This window comes from Porites lutea, chromosome 1 (assembly GCF_958299795.1).
Source record: "Porites lutea chromosome 1, jaPorLute2.1, whole genome shotgun sequence".
In the NCBI taxonomy this organism is placed as follows: Eukaryota; Metazoa; Cnidaria; class Anthozoa; order Scleractinia; family Poritidae; genus Porites; species Porites lutea.
Genome location: NC_133201.1, coordinates 41,981,529 through 42,000,027, shown reverse-complemented (window position 1 = coordinate 42,000,027; position 18,499 = coordinate 41,981,529). Strand labels below are relative to the sequence as shown.

Sequence of the window (18,499 nt, the reverse complement as noted above, 5' to 3'; positions counted from 1 at the left end):
TTCGCTGCTCACTTCCGGTTTATTTGCGTTTATTAAACAAATCATCATAACTGAAATCTGATCAAAGGCTCTCGTCGTTTGTCATGAGGTCACAAGCTACACGTGTATGTCGCTCGCCAAAAAGATTTGCGCGCGCAGATCCGGGAAGGCTTTATATCGCGCTCGGACAAATGTCACATTCCGTTGTATTGTGTTTCTATCACGGCGGATCAATAACAGCTATTGAATTACCACTTAAGACTATAAAACCAAACAACTCTGTCAACTGACTTGTTTACGAGAGTATCCTTGTGAGTTCCGCGCGTGTAGTAAGTCGATTATGATTCAGCTAACTTCTGTTTGGCTTCTTTTTCTGGGATGTACTTTCAATGTGGCAGCTCTTCTTCCACCGGATAGTGTTTCATTCTCTCCTAAGACATGGTTTCCAAGAGATTTTGAAAGGCTAGAAGCTCTGTCGCTCCAGCATTCTCAAAGACGTCGGCCTAAGCCTCTGGCCTTTAGCGACGGCAAAGGCTTGGTGGCGGGAACAAGCAACCCTCTTGCTGTGCACGCGGGGGTAGAGACGCTGAAAAAAGGCGGGAACGCAATGGATGCGTGCTTGACAACAGCTTTTACAGGTAGGCTGGGTTAAACTTTACTTGCCTGAATATTTTTTCGTAGCAGTTCAATAAGCTCTTTCTTAATTTAAATTATATCACTAGAGTAAAAAAATAAGCCAAGTGCACCTCGGTTAGTCTGTTTCCTGCCACCGACTTAAGAAACCAAATAAACGAGACAATGCAGTCTTTAATACACTCTGTAACCTGAAGAGGATTAAAGATTTTTATTTCGGCGTTAGAGTATTAACGATACCATTTCCTTTTCAAACCCAGTTCTTAGTCAGTTGATCCTGCTTTTAACTGGACCGTTTTGAAAAGATCGAAAGGTTATTTCAATTCAACTCTACCAGACTGTAGAATAAATTAGTCCTAGACGATTTCTGCCAACGGTTTTTCGAGTTTGGAACCTAGTCTAACAAAGTCTAACTGGTTACAAGTAACGATGAAGATCTCCAGGATTTAAACTTTGAGATATTTAAGACAGTACACCCTTTTTGTGTCACCGATCGTAGTTAGTTGACACTTTTTAAGTGGTTTATTTTGACAAGATCGGAAGGTTTTTTTGCTTTTTCGGGGGCGGGACACTAAGTCCCAAATGCGTCTGTGTCCGGTTTTTCGTGTTCTAAATCAAATTGTAAATTGTCTAACTTTAAAAATGCGAGTGCACGAAAATATCTAAGATTTAGTGACGTACGCCAAGAACTCATTCAGTTCTTGGTTTTTATCATTTTAATTGTCATACAACTCTATCTAGATTTATATTGCTGTCTGTTTGTTTTTCGTAGCTTGTGATATATCTCGCCCTCTTGGAATAAATCCGTTACCGGCTGACTAAGTTTCGTAAACAAAAAATATTTCTAAACATTAAAAAAGATAATTTCTCTTTTTATCTCAAAACAGATGTACTAGAGATGTCAAATTTGCTTAATTTTTGAGATAAGATAGGCCATATATAGGAGAAAAGGAAATGGCATAACAAGTCTTCAAGTTGTTAACATTTCAAACTGACAAAAGAAAATTAAACTTAATGCAAGTATTCAAGTGACTCACCTGGGCAAAAAGTTATAACTGAATTACTTCTGTTTCGGCTTTCTAAACCAAATTTAAAAAAGAAAAAATATATAAATAAATCGTTCGCTAATCAGTACGCTTCGTGGATGTTTTTCCGGAGCAGTTGCAAAATGTTTTTAATACGCTCTGGAACATTTTAGCTTCGTTTTTTTCTAGATTGGAAAAAAAATTGAAGAAATAAATAAGTGAAATACACGTTGTACTCAGTTTACCAAGAACTGCACGTCCGGCTAGGTGTCGCAATCCAGCGATAAGCAAATGTGTATCTTTTGATAAAAATTATCTTCCCTTTATCTGAATAACCAGTTTGCAAAACAATAAGCTGCGATTCGTGTTAGCGAGTATCTGTTACTGTTTTTCAGGGTTCCCTGCTGCTCAGTATGCCTCTGTGTGCCCTATGATTTTATTTTAACTAGGTATCTGTGAGTGTCTCTCTTCTAGCTCAGTATCAATTCTATCAGAATCTTGGAGACGTGATCCTATGTGAACGCATTCCAGGCTGCTCAGTTGACCTTATCGAGGCCTAGCCAAGCTACAACCTTTGCATAGGTCAATTTTCTTTATTTGTTGCCCGAATAAAGAATGTACAAGGAAAGCATTGCTCGCCACAGCTAGTCCAAAACGTTTTCGAGACACTATAACATATCATTAGACCAAAAGTGGGGTTAATCAGATCATACACTATTCTATGCCCCTGTATCCGCTTAAATCCAATAGTGGAGGAGAGGGGAGGGGAGGGAGAGAATCCCTTGTACACCTAATGTGCATTGCACTGCAAAAGTTTTCAGTTCTGCAAATGTCTGAACTTAACCGTTTTCGCTCCTCGGTTTCTTGTCATGTATTTCATGCCCCTGTATCCGCTTAAATCCAGTAGTGGAGGGGAGGAGAGGGAGAGAATCCCTTGTACAACTAATGTGCATTGCACTACAAAAGTTTTCAGTTTTGCAAATGTCTCAACTCAACCGTTCTCGCTCCTCGGTTTCTTGTCATGTATGATTGTTCAATCTTCCTGATTGATATTCTATATAAAAAATCACCAAAGCCGAGGAGCAAAATTATGGTAAATTGCAATATTTATGGCGCCATCTAGTGTACGAACCGAAGATGAATACTATAGTGTCTTTGTCAATTTTTTGCACGCGGCCATGAGAGTGAGACTTTATACTGACTGGATGTAAGATGCTCATACGGTTCTCTGCCGGGGTTAAAGTTTCCAAGTATAGTTTCAGTTCTCTTACCTGAAAACAAAAGAAGAAGATGTGACCAAATGCTCCTTGTTTCTTACGTGACTTCTAAGCTTTATAAAAAAAATTTAAATCCAGTTGTGCATATCAGGCACTCGACACGACAAATAACAAAATTATTATAAGCTTTTTACTTCTCCTTGTGAGTTTCAAAAACAACTGTTGTACTTTCACGCACACCATCTTCATCGTTGTCCGACTCGCCAAAATACAACCTCACCAAGGAGCTTCCCCCGTTTTACGCAGATACTGAGAAGGTTCGCATCGTTTCTTCGTTATCGAGAAAACAAATTTCTCTCATGTTCACTGCTGATGATTTGTGGATTAAAAATGGCAAAAGTTTACAGGCTGAACATTGTTTTCTTACACAATAATTGCTTGCTCGGAGGATCATTAAAGTTCGCGAATTTCTTTTTACTGTGGGGTCCCGATATAGGGGATAGACTGCAAAGCAGAGATAAGAGACAGCTTAGGGTGTCCAACATCCATCAAGTGGATGCGTTCGGCTTAAAATTGAACCAATTAATAGTTTCCCAGAGTGCGGTCTAAATTGTTTTCATGTTTTGAGTGGAAGCCAAAAATAATTTTACCAGAAAAGAAAATAATCATTTGTTATTGAACGCGTCTTGCCGCTCTCTACAGTGGCATGGAAAAATAGTTCATATAAGACGGCCGCTTAAAATCCCAGAAAAACGATTTTAAGCACTTGAAAAATCGCAGTGTTCTTTTGCACCATTTCCTATAAGGTCCTATAGATAAGACCATAATCCGGTATTTAGTTTGTGCCTTTCGAGTGGACCAGCTGACTGAAAGGATGCGCTCCTCAAAAAGTAATCACCTTATCACTAAAATACTTTCCTTATCGAAAAAGCACTTTGTTATGTAACTTACACAATAAGTGTGTGTTTCTTTGGACTATTTGATTTTTGTATAAAACCTGAACAATTTTAGCCAAGATTACTCAACAGGGCTCGCTGATGATCGTGGTCAGAACTAAAGACAAGTGACGAACTAAGTCACAGATAGTACCATGCTTATAAACTCAAAGTCACGTCTCTCAGAATTTAATTAAGCTGTGTAGATTGACGCTGGTTGTGCCCCCCAGGTCTACATGGGGCAAATTTCGATGATAAGGGAAGATCAATTAAACTTTGTAATCGCACCTTATCATTTATACTTAAAGGGAACTAAGATAAACGTTAGTGGAATTAATTTTCAAAACTCACCGACGCACACTCAGGCACTCAGAGGCTCTTAACTTTAAGAGATTTTACTTTGTATCGAGTTCAAGCACACATGTTAGCGATGCTGAGAGTACTTGGTAAAAACTAAATAAAAAGAAACTAAAATAGACAATAACACTTTTCCCTTGAGATACGTTTTTAGTACTTTTCCTTTTCAACAGAATACACTGTTTGAATTTCCGCAATTTGTTTTGTTCGATCGCTTCGCAGAGCGAGAACTCATTGAGGACATTGAGCTGAGCTGGCAGGTCGCGCAATCTTATACGTGATCCCCGAATGACTTAATGTTCCAAAACTTGGCTGTAAGTCACCTATTTTTTTTGCCAAGGGCTAGATTTGATCGTATGTACTCGTACTCAGTAGCAAGTCCAGTTGACACGTAAGACGGTTTTTCATCTCTGTCAGGACCCACTCCTGTCTCTGTATAGCTGGGACTGGATGACTCGAGCTAATTCGAGGACACCTTTATTTTTTTTTTCTTCAGAGATCGTCTTGGCGGCAGGTTCTCACGTGTCGTTTGCCGGTGTAGCCAACATTCTATACCATGACAGCTCAACGGGTGACACTTACAACATTGATGGGGGCTGGAACAAACCTTACTACGTAGACCTGGCTCAGATGCCTGAACATCATTCGGACCGCAGCAATGGTGCCTCGGTTCTAGTCCCAGGATTCATAGCAGCCGTGTCTACTGCTTCGGAGAAGTATGGGAGGCTTCCACTGTCCAAGCTTTTGGAACCTGCAAAGTACTTTTCTCAAAAGGGTTTTAAACTTCCTTCTCACTTAGCGGAGAACATTAAGAAGAACTATAATCCAAGAAGCCTTCTGCGAACCAAGGAAGGTACCAGATTGCGTTCCTCAATCATGCATTTATCATATTCTGTTAAGGACAATTTACACACTATCTCTACAACGCATGTTAAAGGACATCGCTAAGTAGTTGAGAAAATGGAGCAAAGGTTGACTATCTGGTTTGGGTCACATTTTGCTCTGTTGTCAAGCATAAGCATGTTTTCTTCTTTCGACTCTCTAGGCCAAATTTGTCAAGTTGTAAAAAGGAATGATTTGAGAGCAGACAAAAATTTCTCAAGGGCAATCCAAAACAAAACGAAACATCACCAACAAAAAGCTGATGTTAAAGCAAGAGTACCTCAGGTGTCTCCCCTTCCCCCCACGTCCCTATATCCCCCTCTCCCGCGCACATCTTATCTTTCAACGCGCTTCCCAAGTTAATATTTAAGAGAAAAATGACACAACTGGGGATAACTCAGCAGCGTGCTCTGCCATATGTATGTGAGTCCATCCCATTCCAAATTCAAAACCCTTGTGACGAATATGCTTCCCATCACTTCGCAAGACCTATATAAAATGTGAGAGAAGTTAGCCATTTTAATCTATAATTCCGTCATTTGGTTGCAGGCAAGCATATTTTTACCAATCCGAAAACAAAGCAGCTCTACAGTGCAGGCGAACGATTCAGACAACCTAAACTGGCGAAGTTCCTCAAGCGTCTCTCCAAGTACGGCAGGGACTATTTTTATAAAGGAACCTGGGCAGAGGATATGGTAGAGATGGTTCAAAGCCAAGAAGGTTACATCACCATGGAGGACATTACTGAATATCAAGTGACGTCACCGGAGCCCGCCAGCACACAGTACCAGGGGTATCACGTGCTGACATCAGGCGCCGAATGGGGTGGCGCTGAGCTTTTGGAGAAAATGAACTTGTTGGAGTTGGCAGGAATTGACAGTTCGACAGACTCGTACCTGACGAATGCTACGAAGCTTTTTTGGCTTGCTTCTGTCACTCGGTTCAGCTCTTTTATTTCATTTTTCGCTCACTTTGTTCCAAATGGAAAGCACCTTCTCAAGGAACACCTTGGCATTCATTTGTCCAATTCACATCGAGGGCTAATAGAACCAGCAGAGGACTTGTGGGACAAAATTAGCTCTATGAAGCGCATGAAAGAACTAAACGAGCTAATGCGAGAAATGCTGACAAGTGTTAAGATGGATGTGGAAGGTCAGGACCATGGATCTTCTGGAGTAGTTGTAGTAGACAGAGGTGGCAATGTGTGCTCTCTGGTGCATGGCACAGACAGCAGTCCGTGGGGCTCAGGATTATTTGTACAGGGAGTGAGTCTTCCTAGCCCAGGAATCGTACTGAAGTCTTTACTGAAAGAAATGGGAAACAAAAGGAGAGTCCCTTCAGGACTGCAGCCAGTGATTGTCTTCGAGGAAGAGTTCCGTGGCCTCGATGAATTTGGTCGAAGGCTCAGACGTGACGTCGCTGTAACTAAAAAGCACAACAAGAGACTTACGGACAAACGGAGGGGCTTAAAACATCGTGAATACACGAGAGTAGAACTGCCACAGAAACTAGTGATCCTCAAAACGCATAACCGGGTCAGATCTCATCTGAACCACCTATCATCTGCCAGGGATAAGGAAAATTTTGAAGAAGCTAACGAAGGCGTCCAAGATCATATTGGTGTAAAATCAGTTATATATGAAGAACAGCCTAGTGATGAGGAGAAACGTTCATCAAAGGCTTCTGTTCATGGAGAATACTTTACACCGACAAACGACGGAGAAATCACAAAACCACATCCTACTGTTCCAGAAGGGCATTCAAATCCTATAAACGCAGTGCCACAAACACCTCTCCATGAAAAGCAGCGACTCGTTGCTTCCATAAATTCTCTTATCAAAGAAGACGACGACGAAGAAAATGAACTGGAAGAAAACGAAGACGAAGAGGCGGTGGAGGAAGAGGAGTCTTTAAAGGAGGCCCTGAGGGAAAGCAACTCCAGAGAGTTTCCTCATGTGGGTATCCCTGAACCCCAGGAGACACAAGTCATTTCAGAGGAAAGGGGGGAGCCTTCTTTCCATACTGGCCTGATACCAGTGTTAGCTATGGCCTGTACGGGTCCATCACATGCGCTCTCTATCCCACAGTACTTGACAAGCATTTTGGACAGTGGAATGAGTCCGAAGGCAGCCCTCGAATCGCCTATATTTCTTGTTTCTAGCCCGCACTCTTTTCAGCAGGATATCCAAGTGGAAAAGTTTGCGTTCGACGAGAATGTTTTACGAGAGGTAGAGGAATTTGGGCAGCAGATTACCGAGGTGGATTCTCGAACGGCACAAGAAGTGGCTGGATTTGGCGCTGCTGTCACCTTCAGCAGTGGTGGGAAAATGCTTGGCTGTGCTCATCCGACAACAGAAGGCCTCGCTGAGGGTGTTGCAGTTCTAGAAAGCTAGTTTGGTGAGAAAATGTACTAAACTTACCAATCAAAAAAGTACTTTCTAGCGCTATCTGCACATTGAATATTGAACATGCCTTTTACTACCGCTACCTGCCACATTTCAGCGAAGTTCAATCTCTTTCTTGCCAACCACGTATAAAGGAACAAAATGTAATTCCGGCTTGAACTAGCCTCAGGAAACAGCCGACATTTCGAGACGCCACCATTGGTTTCCTCGCGAAATGACGTCAGAGAAACGACTGCAGAAATTCCACACTGATGAGTTGTCACTACCCAGATCTGAGTAGTGCTTCTGATTGGCCTATTTTGCTTCAACCGATCAGAAGAAGTACCCAGATTAGGGTAGTGACACGTCATCAGTATGGAGTTTCTGCAGTCGCTCCCAAGATGATATGTGTTTCGCGGAAAACCAGTAGTGGGGTCGTGGAATGTTGGCTGTTTTGCCAGGTTAGCATCGAGCTCGGAAATCGTGGTAAATGTGAACAGCGACTATCCCTAATAATATACAGGCAGCCCAACATAGCGGAATTTGAAGTCGGACATTTGCTTCTTCACCCCCAATAAATGTGTTTTTTAGTATGAGCATTAAAACTACATCTGTCAGTATTTTACAATTTGCAAAACAATTACGTTATAAAGTTCAGCGAGGGCTGTACTTGTGATTTTATGAAAAAGGGCAAAATGTAAATTGGACAGGACAGTGCATAACAAAATTAGTATTGGCTAGAGTTTATGTTCAATAGTTGTTTTAACTAAAAAGTAACAAGCGAACGGCACCTAGAACCGGTGTATTTGAAGTTCTTTATATGCGTCAATAGTTAGCATTAATCAATTTTTTTGTCTTCCTTTACTCTTTGAAGTGCTTGAAATTTTCCAACTTCCGGTAACTGGGAATCCAGACCGGTGTCCGCGTAGACTATATCAGGGGCGTAGCCAGCTTTTCGAGTAGTTGTAGGCCTGGCTGACTTTCATTTCCACATATCCCGAAAATTGCACGTATGACTAGTGCGCACTAACCTCACCAACCCTTTGAGCTCTTAAGCTTTTCACCTCACCCCAACAACGCATAATTTATTACAAGCGATAGAGTGATCAAACTAAACATTTGCAAGCCCGGGCCTACAAGTCTATGGACTGGCTAAGCACCTGTATATTACTACTGCCCTGAACAGCATATACTGTGGTGGCAGGTGCTTTAAGGCAACCGTATTCCTACAAAGAATCCTACTTCTACACCGTTCAAGGATGATTAAAGAAGTTCTGCCACAATTTGTCTGCGTTGTTTTAAAACCCTAAAAACACATTGCAATCAAAGAAAACCCGGAAATGGTGGTCGACTGCGTGTCGTTCGATAACATTGCTTTTCCATTGCAAGCATGTTAGTTGGGGGTGAAATCACTATTCGTTGCGTGAAACAAGGAGCAGGCAGTTCTGATTCTTAAAAGTTGAACCATGCGTCACACTACCAATAAAGCACGCTCTGTTGAACCTGGGTTAAAATAGTAGTCAGTGGCACAAAGTCAAGCTGCGAGACTAAGTCTTTATATAGGGCTCAAGTAACCTTGCAAAATTAAAACCGGGTTAAAATGAGTAGTGTTTTTTTGCCATGTTATGCTTTTTGCATAAGATGTAGCTTGACAGTCTATCTCTAAGTTGTCGAAATTTAGTTATTAAAAGCGACGCAGTTTTGTTCTAGAAGAAAGCCTTCAAACACTGCTGAAATCGTTAGACAATGACCTTAAACGGTCTGGCCCTGGTCCTTTAAAAGATGGACGGCGCTATTCACCAGGCAAGGCCCCGTTTGTTCAAGCGTTGAATAGCCCCATATATCGGATAAATCACTATTTAACGGATAAGTATTAAGGAAACCAATTGTGTTATCTTGTGGATAGAGATTTATCCAGTAGATATATAACGTTATTCTCCTTTCGTTTTGAACAACTGGGGCCTGACAAATTACTATGCTGTGGAGAGGCGGTAACAAAGTCAACTGTGTTATCCACTGGATAGAGATTTATCCACGAAATAGCACTAATGGATAACTTGACCCTGCGCACTGAGATCCGCTTGTAATCCCGTCAGCCCGGGCAGCATGGCTCTAACACTGGAGCATTGATTTCATGTTAGGCTCTCTCTTCTTATTGTCCATGAGCTGTCTCTGGCTGTTATTTTGTTTCCAGGCCCCAGCACCGCAATCGAGTTCGGGATATCTGAGGAGGCTAGGTACCTAAGCAGAAAATAGATTTGTCATGTGCAAGAGAAGTCAAACTTCCGATAGATGGCAGAAATAGTGCACCAAAAAGGCGGGCTCATCTAATAAGCAATTGTTCAGTATTATCAAAGGCGCCCTTAGAGATCCGCAAATCAAAAGCAAAGAATGGGAAGAAGACGAAGTAAGAAAAAGACTGGTGCCAGCGAGCGCTTCGAACAAAAACGATACTCACGTGCGTGCCACATGAATAAGGTCTTCCCTGGTTACACCAAAAAGCTGGTCCTTTTGCTTCTGCCGCATGTCATCTGTCACGCCTTGAGTGAAGTATAGCATACCTCGGTTACTAGGAGATACTGGCCGGTCAATCTAAAAAGAAGAAAGAGAAAAACAGGCAACGACTGTTCAGTTACTGGAGCTCTTATCAAAAGGAAATGTCTGTGTATGAGATCACCATTCACTTGCATTTACTTAGAATTCCTCCCCCTACCCTCCCCCCGAACCTCTCCACTTTCCCTCTGCCAACTCGCAAGTGGACGTAACATTTTTTAACTTATCTGTACGGAGATCAACGAAAAAATAAGATCTGCAACCACAGCTGACCGCTTAAAGGAGCGATACCAGTAGCATGGAGTTCAAAAGAGATTTTGTGTTAAAGTAAAGCTTTGCGCTTATTGACCGAACCTTACAGGCGGTAACAAAGAGGTACGATCAGCCATAAGTAGGTAAATAACGACCAGAAACAAGATCTACCACAGAAAAACATTTGACGCCATTTTTTGCTTTGTCCAGACGGTGGTGACTTACTGTTTTACTCGTGACAGGTTACTAAAATCTTGAGGCCACGAGCGTCTTCGTTACTTGTACTGAACTGGATTCGGCGAGCTACTCAGCATTTTATGCAAGAAAACAGGGGTGCTTGGTAATTGTGCATTAAAAAAAAACATAAAACTATAAAATTTGACGTGATGGGACCCTCTACAAAGTATATCCAAATCTGCTTCGCCTCAAATCACAGCCCATATTTTCTGAAGCTTCACAAACAAAATGGCATGAGCCATTCCATTTTTCAACCGGAATTTCCGGTTTCCCCATGTAAATGGTAAGTACCCAAGGAATAGTTATACAAACGCAGTATACGCCTAACTTACTTGCGCCAACACAGAAATCTTAGCTTCCTCGATGTCTTGTTCCGTAAACTTTCCCTCAGCCGCCCACTGGACAGAGTGTTCAAACGCCGATAAAGTTTCTTCAAAGTTAGGATCCCTGGCAAAAGTAAATTGAAATTCAAGTCTTCCCTTGCGAGATTTAACCTAATATCTACGAAGAAAAGTGCGAGGTTTGATACCAAGTTTGATGCGAAGGTGTTATGCAGAGGGCAAGCATTGGAGACAACACCGCGACCCTAAACGTGGGGTGTTACATCTCTTTCATCTCAGTAAAGAAGTTAGTTTAAATTGTAACAGTCCAGCGTAAAAGATCTCTAATGACAAATTCCAACGTTTATTTAAAGAGCAATGATTAACCCTTGGCCAATTTCTTTCTACCCGTTCAGACAACACATTTCATGCGCTGCTATTTACCAAGAACAGGACACTTTTAGGGTATTTTCACTGGCACAAACGGTTCTATAAGAGGTTCAAAAAAGGAAAATTACTTAATGCCCGGCTCTGCAAGCGGTTGATTGAAATGAAGCGAATGTTTTGATTCGGTACTCGAGCGGGCGAGATGTGCTTTTCTGGGCCTCTCGAGATTTAGATATCCCCCTTGGTCAAGAAAACATTTTCTTATGGAGATATAATAAATCCATTAATAACTAAGCCTGTTCGGTCAAGATGGCTGGGTATCGATTTTTTTCGTCTTCATCAAAACGCGGGTAACATCCATCCATCCTTACCGAGCAATCTTGGTCATAAGGGGATAACCCGCTGATTGTTACCTGTAAGAATAGAAGGAGAATATCCCACCACCAATTTTCGCCCCACTGCCATAAGCTCCACCTTTTTCTCTAGAAAGCAAGTGAAATGGTTAATTAAAACGCCCGACACAAACAAGGAAGCTGATAAACGTGCGGCCCTCTAAGCAGTTTGGATTTTTGAAAAATAGTCAGCTTGATAGGTTCAGAAAGTTTAACTCTGTTTTTGTAACCTTGAATTGCAACACTCGCACTCGGAAGGCATATTTGTTTTACAAGTTATTTCTTTATTAAGTTAAGTTTCATATCGAGTGACAGGGAAAACTGAACTGACAAAACTGACTAAACTGCCGTGACGCAGTCCCGTTAAGAGACTGGTCACACCTCCAATGAAATAAGCCCATGGGAGCTTATTATAGAGGTTGCTGCGTTGGTTTAATAGGCAGTCAATGAATATTTTAGATCCCGATGGAAGCTAAAAAGTAAAACAACTTAAAGAGATATAAGCTCTGTTTCTTTAAATGACTGCTTTCCTAAACATACCTTATTTCGCGGTGCAGAAAATTTGCCGAAAGCATTTTCGCCAGGATTCTTAATCTGAAGGAGACCATTAAAAGAACTATGAATTACTTAATAAAAGCAAACATAGAAAACGAAGACAAACATATCACTTGTAAGTAATCAAGCAAAAAGAATCCTGCAATACAGTTATATAGTGGAACCTATGGAGACGAACACTTCTCTCTACTACGGAGAGCTCTTTTGTTTCTAAAGAAACCAAATTTCTTGCGATCCCTACATCTAAAGAACATCCGTTGAGTGCTCCGTCCACTTGCTGTCCGTATCAAGGTTTAACTGTACTTTCTTCACTTTATTGAATTCGCCACGGTGACAAGGGATGAAACAGGACTTGCGTTCCAATCGATATCATCCCCTTCATTACCCACACAGCCCATGAAAGGTTGTACCACACCACCGAGGTTTACGCCCCCACCTCTTTACGAACAGCAGTGTGGGTTCTTTTACGTCCCACAAGAATTAGAACAATGAGAGAGCTATGAGACGGGGCCTGCTGTTTTTCGTCCTTATCCGAGTAGACTGGAATGTCTAGCCATTTGTAGATGTCACAACAAAGGCAGCACATTCTCCTCAGTAATTTTAAGACCCTGAGTGTTGGTCCGGCTGGGGTTTGAACTCGCGACCTCCCGCTCAGCAGACCGGGGCTTATCCAATTAAGCTAACCGGGCGGTGGTTACTTGCAGGTTACTTGAGTTTTGATACACTCATTATTTGACCCTGCTATTCCCGGAGTCAACTGAGATATTGACTGTGAAACAACTAATTGCACCTGTTGATAAGATGGCATGGTGTACTGAACCATTCAAGCAAAACAACTATAGCAGCACTCTAGCACAGAATAGTTTTTCTTATATTTTGCAAAATGAAATAGGTGATCAACTTCCTGAAAACATGAAAACTGTTCGGCGGCCGTTGTAACAGACACTCTAATTTGAATATGCTCTATCAGCTCCTGCTTATATCATTTTTCCAAAGAGAACTGTTTTTGACAGGAAGTTAATCACCTGACCAACTACTACAAAAGTCCTATTGAGATCATGCAGTCGTCGGAGATGATTATAACCCACCAAACACAAGACAATGAACTTACTTAGGGAAGTCCTCATGTGTATATGGTACAGTAGGAAGACATCTGCTGATGTAATTCACCGGGAAAGGCACCTCAAAATGGGTCTTGGCAGCAGTTGGCTTGAAGTCTGGGTTCTGAAGGTTTAAGTCAAAAGGTGATTGTTTTAAAAAAATATGAATCCATTATTACGCAATGCAACATCACGTGATTTCTTAGGGTAGGACACAATGACTTTGAACATGCGTTGTGAGGGCAGGGATTCATATATATACATCTAAGCATGATCACACGAGAAAGGTGAAGGGATAAAGGTGGAGGTTGTAAAACCAACTAGAGAGGTTTTATTGAACCAAAATCACCACTGTAGCTCATCCAATAAACGCACAACTGATATCCGAAAGGCCAGTCAACATTTTTGTTTTACAGACGAGCCTCCCGTAAGCGTCACATCTGACACCAGAAAAAAGCATTTACTTTGGAGAGGTATTCGCTTAAAGCAGGTTAAATTCCTGTTAAATTTCCTTTCCTGGTGGATTCCGTCTTAATGCCCATTCACGAAGTAGCAGTGCAATACTAAGGTCATCACATATTGAAAGCCAGCGTTTAAACTGAAGTATACCTTTACGTGAGATGATTCTTCGTACAAGCTACTGGGTAGAGAATCACAGAAGCCCTCTAAAGCAGTTTCTACCGCCTTTCGGCCTTCAGCTGTTGTGTTCACAGCGCATCTAGGATAAAAACTCAGTCAGCAAAGATGGGGGAACGAGAGAAATAACAACGTCGGTTTGGGTTAAAAGCCGAAATGTTCATTAACTGAACTTAATCGTCAGCTTGTATAATTTCGACAGAAATAAATCAATTTCGCCCATCATGTTCAAACTACAAAGCGAACATAGCTTAGCGAAATCGAAATTCAGCCGCCGCAAAGTTCACCTAAAGTAATCTTAATTTGATCACCTAAACCCGGTTAAATTAATGTCCAGTATTTCTGCTCTTAATAAATTAATTTCAGTTGGCTCATGTAAAGAATGGTGTTTACTGAACCCCAACCAGAGACAATAGCCTTGGACTGGAGGAACTCGGATACGGATATGCTCTACAGTACCCAATGGTGAGAAATCAGTCTATTAAAATGATGGTGATGACGTTGATGATACAAAACCATTGGCGTAATTTTGTTGGTTTCTAGGTATTTGGGTCAGGTCATCGAAGTTACTAGTGAACGCTGTATCGTTACAAAATATTCCAAATCTATTGCTGCTTGTTCATAAAGTCTTGCGTTTCAAACATCAGCCTATGGCCCGGATAAAAAGGCAACCTTTTCTCACTCAATTAAGAAAATTTGTTGAATTTCCCGATTGATTAACAGTTTTTTTAGTGTTCCTCACCACTGTAAAATTTATCGCAGTTTTTTTTTTGTCTCACCTGAATTGTGTTCCCTCCAAGACTTGTACTGCAATGGTGCTGAATTTCTCTATAACAGACGTCAAATCCTCCATTTCAGCTAAGTTCTTCATAAATAAGACCTGAAATAAGAGTATACGCAAATAAGTGTCGCACGGTTGTGTGTTAAGAAGTTGTGGGCTTGGTATCCTGGCCTTTGAGTGAACGTGAGGCTGAAGTTGACCTTGTTTTGATACAAACCTCCTTCCTTTTCTTATGGAAATTATCCTTTAAAATACCATTTAGCATAAGAACAACATGATTTACATATGAAAGCAGGAAGGGTAGTATCAAAACAAGGTCAACGCCAGCCTCGTTTCCACCTGTAACTGTAAAACGGCCTATTCTTCAACGCAGAGCGTTTTTTGTCATAATTCTCATAACATATTTGTGCCCAAGAAACCACACCAACTGAGAATGACTTGCAGTTGCTTAGATCAACATGCAGTCTAAAAGCTAGACTGCATATTCACCACTTGCAGCGTGCAAGTTATATCGAAAAAAACTGTCAAATAGAGTAATACCATTCGAAAGTACTGCTGAAAAAGTTTAAATAGAATGCTTACACCATATAGTTTCTATAACTGGATGAAAGAGTTTGACTCACTCGCTATTGCGTCAGTATCTAAGCCTTACCTGGGAGAGACCTCCAAACTGCTCAACAAGACCAGAAGCCGGACAGAGAGAGCTTGATGCCAGCATCATTGCATACATGTGTCCAGAGTGACTTACAGACATTGCTAGGTCGGAAGCTAACAAGTTCACCAGTGTCCGCAAAAGATCTGGGTTATTTAGTGTAGGTCTGCAATCAATAAATGAACAAATGTTAATATGAAGTTTGTTTGCTTATTTGTTTTCTTGTGCAAACTGTAGCACAAACTAAAACTGTATAGGGTTTTTGGACGTTAATTGCGCGTTAAGTTCAAGCGTTTAAAGAGGAATCGGATGATGAAAACTTTGTCACTTCTGAGTTGTATTTTCTAAGCAACAACGTTAAATGTCTGTCACTCACTAATGGCTCCAACACTGCCAAGATATACGTACATACCTTTTTAAAGATTGCTAGCTGTATAATAACTAGCAACGGCAACTTAAAAATTTCATGGTGTCTCACGCTCAAAGCTTAAAGAAAACCCTCTTGCAGTAAGGACAAACAAACTCAAACGAACACATGGGTACAGTCCAGGGAAATCAATTTTTCAAAAATATTTAGTCCTTTTTACGAGTTTTCTTTTATTGATCTTCTATCCTTTGTAAAATTTTTCAAAACTTTCCTTGTAACACTATTTCAAAATAGTGTATAAATGAAACTTGTGAGACTGACATGCCGCGATTAGCCTTGCTTTTACCTGCAGTACAACTGTAAATGTATGAATAACTGTATGCAAGCAATAAACTTGAAACATGAAACTAGCGCTTTCACCATCACACTACCCATAATCGCCCAAGAAAGTAAAAGGACGAGTAGAAGGAAAGAAATAACGACACAAACCTGGCAAATATTTCCGACCACAAGTAAAACATGTGAGGGAGGTTTCTGTCGAGGCAGTGAGAGGAAAATTCAAGACCTTGTTCAAACCCATTCAAGTCACTGTGGTGAGTTGTGATATGTGTTGATAAGCCCATACCGCCTGTTCTCAACTTTATCAATTGATCTAATTCCATATAGTTCATATGTCCAGCACCCATCCTATAAAACAGAGAAAAACGCTTCATAATAATGTCAAAATATACAATTTTTAAAACCCTTTTCACTCCTTTGCGCTATAACGAGATTACTGGTCAGTGCTAACTGTTACATCTGTGGACGAAATATTGTGGTGTTACCATTCAAACGAAACCTCTTCAGCAGTATTTTCACCAGGTACTATTTATTTAGTATGTGGTTCTAACTTTTGAGTCTGCAGATGAAAACCTATGGTGTTACCATTCAAATGAAACCAAGTTAATACTACTTTCGCATGATCTATTTAGTATATGGTTCTAACTTTTGAGTCTGCGGATGAAATCCTGTGGTGTTACCATTCAGATGAAACCTTTTTGGCAGAACTTGAATAGTACTGTTTATTCCATACGATTTTTTAAATGATTATTTCTCGCACCATTTCCTGGGCTCTACGCCTCACTTTTCCCAAAAACCCCTAGCAAATCTGAGTGTCCTTTGAGTGATTTTGAGAGTCTCGCCATAAAGAAACACAAAGTAGTTACTCTGGCTAATCACAAACGAAGCAGACAATCAAATGAACCAACCAGAATTCGAAACAAATACATACAGCCAGTGAAAAGCGCCGCAAAACGCGTTTGATTGATTGGTTGATAAACTGGCGCGAATTTTCTAGCCAATCACAAACGATAAGACAATCAAATGAACCAGTCAGAATTGGACAAAAAATACATGCAGCTGGTGAAAAACCAAAGCCACTGCAAAATTACTAGCTTTCAACACACAACTCAACACGGTTGCAAAGCTTATGACATCGTACTTTGTAAGGATGTAGCAGAAGAGAGGCAAATATTCCCTGAGCTCCTCAGGTATATCCGTGATACTAGAGATTGCCCGAAAGTAGCTTATACCATTGGTGGGCTGCTCACAATACTGCACAGGAACACCAGCTGTTGGAAAAATACACAAGGCAAGGTTTGTACAATTTTTCTTCAAAATCTCAAAACTGTATAAGTTTAGTGTTTACTTGATATATAGTTCTCGATGGATAACTGGCTTTTTCAAGATCCTGGACAACGTTTAAAGATTAAGCATAAACAGCAAAGTCAAGATCAAGTTCAAAAGCGTTTATTTAAGCATTTTGCTTCGTACAGGGGAAATGAGAGTAAAATTTACACTTTCTGTATAACTCTGGATGGATAACTGGATTTTCAACATCCTGGATAACGTTAAAGATATTTAGCTTTAACCGCAAAATCAAGATCACCTTTGCACTAAATTCGTCGTAAGCACGTTACTTCCTAAAGGAGAAACTAGCAGTTAACATTCTTTGCTACGTCTCCGTGTTCCCTTATCCACCCTTAGATCTGCCCTCACTTTCAATGTCTTATCTCATCAAGAGACTTTTTCGGACAGTTTTCAATGGTCACCAAGACAGTCATTCGTTTCGTCCTTTTAAGCGTCGTTTTCCCAGGCCTTCTCGGTCAATGCATTTTGGTGACGTATCCAAGGCGAAGGCGCGGGAAACGTCTCACTTCTTCGCTCGGACCACGTGACGTGAAACGCATTGTCCGCGCGGAATAATAAGGCCTAGGGACCAGGCAAAGCGTCACCCTGGAGGAAGGGACAAGTTTTGTCCATAGGAAATCTAGTTAGTGGCCGCTACATAGAGGGTGTCCGCCTAATAGCGGTTAGACTGTATTTCTATAACATACCAGAGATGTAGTGCTCCAATGTAACAGGCTTGATGAGGGGATCAATATCTATTACAAGTGAAAAGAAGGAAAGAAAAAAGAGTTGACATTACAGTTAAAAAGGTGTTAAACGCTTAAAGCTTTGATCAAATAAAGATTATCTTTTGGAACCATTAAACTAGGCAATGGATAAGGACACTAGGCCAAACGACCAACCAACTTCTAATTTGGGTCGACATAAATTAAGTTGGGTCAGTTAGGACGGGTCGAACCAATCAACTGAATGAGATCAGTAATAAATTTTCTCCCGAACAAGGCTCCATGTACATTATCATACAAATTTTTAATTAATTTATTAGTTTAGTTTATCGCATGTGATAATTTGGGTCGACCTAAATTAAGTTGGGTCAGTTAGGACGGGTCGAACCAATCAACTGAATGAGATCAGTAATAAATTTTCTCCCGAACAAGGCTCCATGTACATTAGCATACAAATTTTTA

At 40.8% G+C, this 18,499-nt stretch overlaps 2 protein-coding genes across 2 annotated transcripts in view; one reads left to right on the top strand and one right to left on the bottom strand.

Annotated features, from left to right (window-relative positions):
• The first annotated feature begins 211 nt into the window (after positions 1–211).
• On the top strand, positions 212–9,016 carry LOC140951406 (uncharacterized). Its single transcript, XM_073400653.1, has 3 exons — positions 212–617; positions 4,643–4,999; positions 5,578–9,016. The coding sequence occupies exons 1-3, from the start codon at positions 320–322 to the stop codon at positions 7,419–7,421; spliced, it is 2,499 nt and encodes an 832-aa protein (XP_073256754.1). The 5' UTR covers positions 212–319; the 3' UTR covers positions 7,422–9,016.
• Positions 8,220–18,499, bottom strand: part of LOC140951387 (presequence protease, mitochondrial-like) — a 24,355-nt gene continuing 14,075 nt past the window's right edge. Inside the window, exons 19-30 of the mRNA XM_073400630.1 lie at positions 18,020–18,067; positions 17,125–17,254; positions 16,134–16,331; positions 15,278–15,443; positions 14,624–14,724; positions 13,818–13,926; positions 13,220–13,332; positions 12,094–12,147; positions 11,575–11,643; positions 10,787–10,901; positions 9,871–10,004; positions 8,220–9,653 (exon numbers count right to left, since the gene is read on the bottom strand). Coding sequence (XP_073256731.1) covers positions 9,545–9,653; positions 9,871–10,004; positions 10,787–10,901; positions 11,575–11,643; positions 12,094–12,147; positions 13,220–13,332; positions 13,818–13,926; positions 14,624–14,724; positions 15,278–15,443; positions 16,134–16,331; positions 17,125–17,254; positions 18,020–18,067 — 1,346 coding nt within the window. The 3' untranslated portion in view covers positions 8,220–9,544. The remainder of the gene's footprint in view (positions 9,654–9,870; positions 10,005–10,786; positions 10,902–11,574; positions 11,644–12,093; positions 12,148–13,219; positions 13,333–13,817; positions 13,927–14,623; positions 14,725–15,277; positions 15,444–16,133; positions 16,332–17,124; positions 17,255–18,019; positions 18,068–18,499) is intronic.

Bases quoted from the DNA above. Each gene is read 5' to 3' on its own strand.
- LOC140951406 (XM_073400653.1), top strand. From the start codon at position 320: ATGATTCAGCTAACTTCTGTTTGGCTTCTTTTTCTGGGATGTACTTTC. The intron at 618-4,642 runs GTAGGCTGGGTT...TTTTTTCTTCAG, and splicing joins CTTGACAACAGCTTTTACAG to AGATCGTCTTGGCGGCAGGT. The intron at 5,000-5,577 runs GTACCAGATTGC...ATTTGGTTGCAG, and splicing joins CCTTCTGCGAACCAAGGAAG to GCAAGCATATTTTTACCAAT.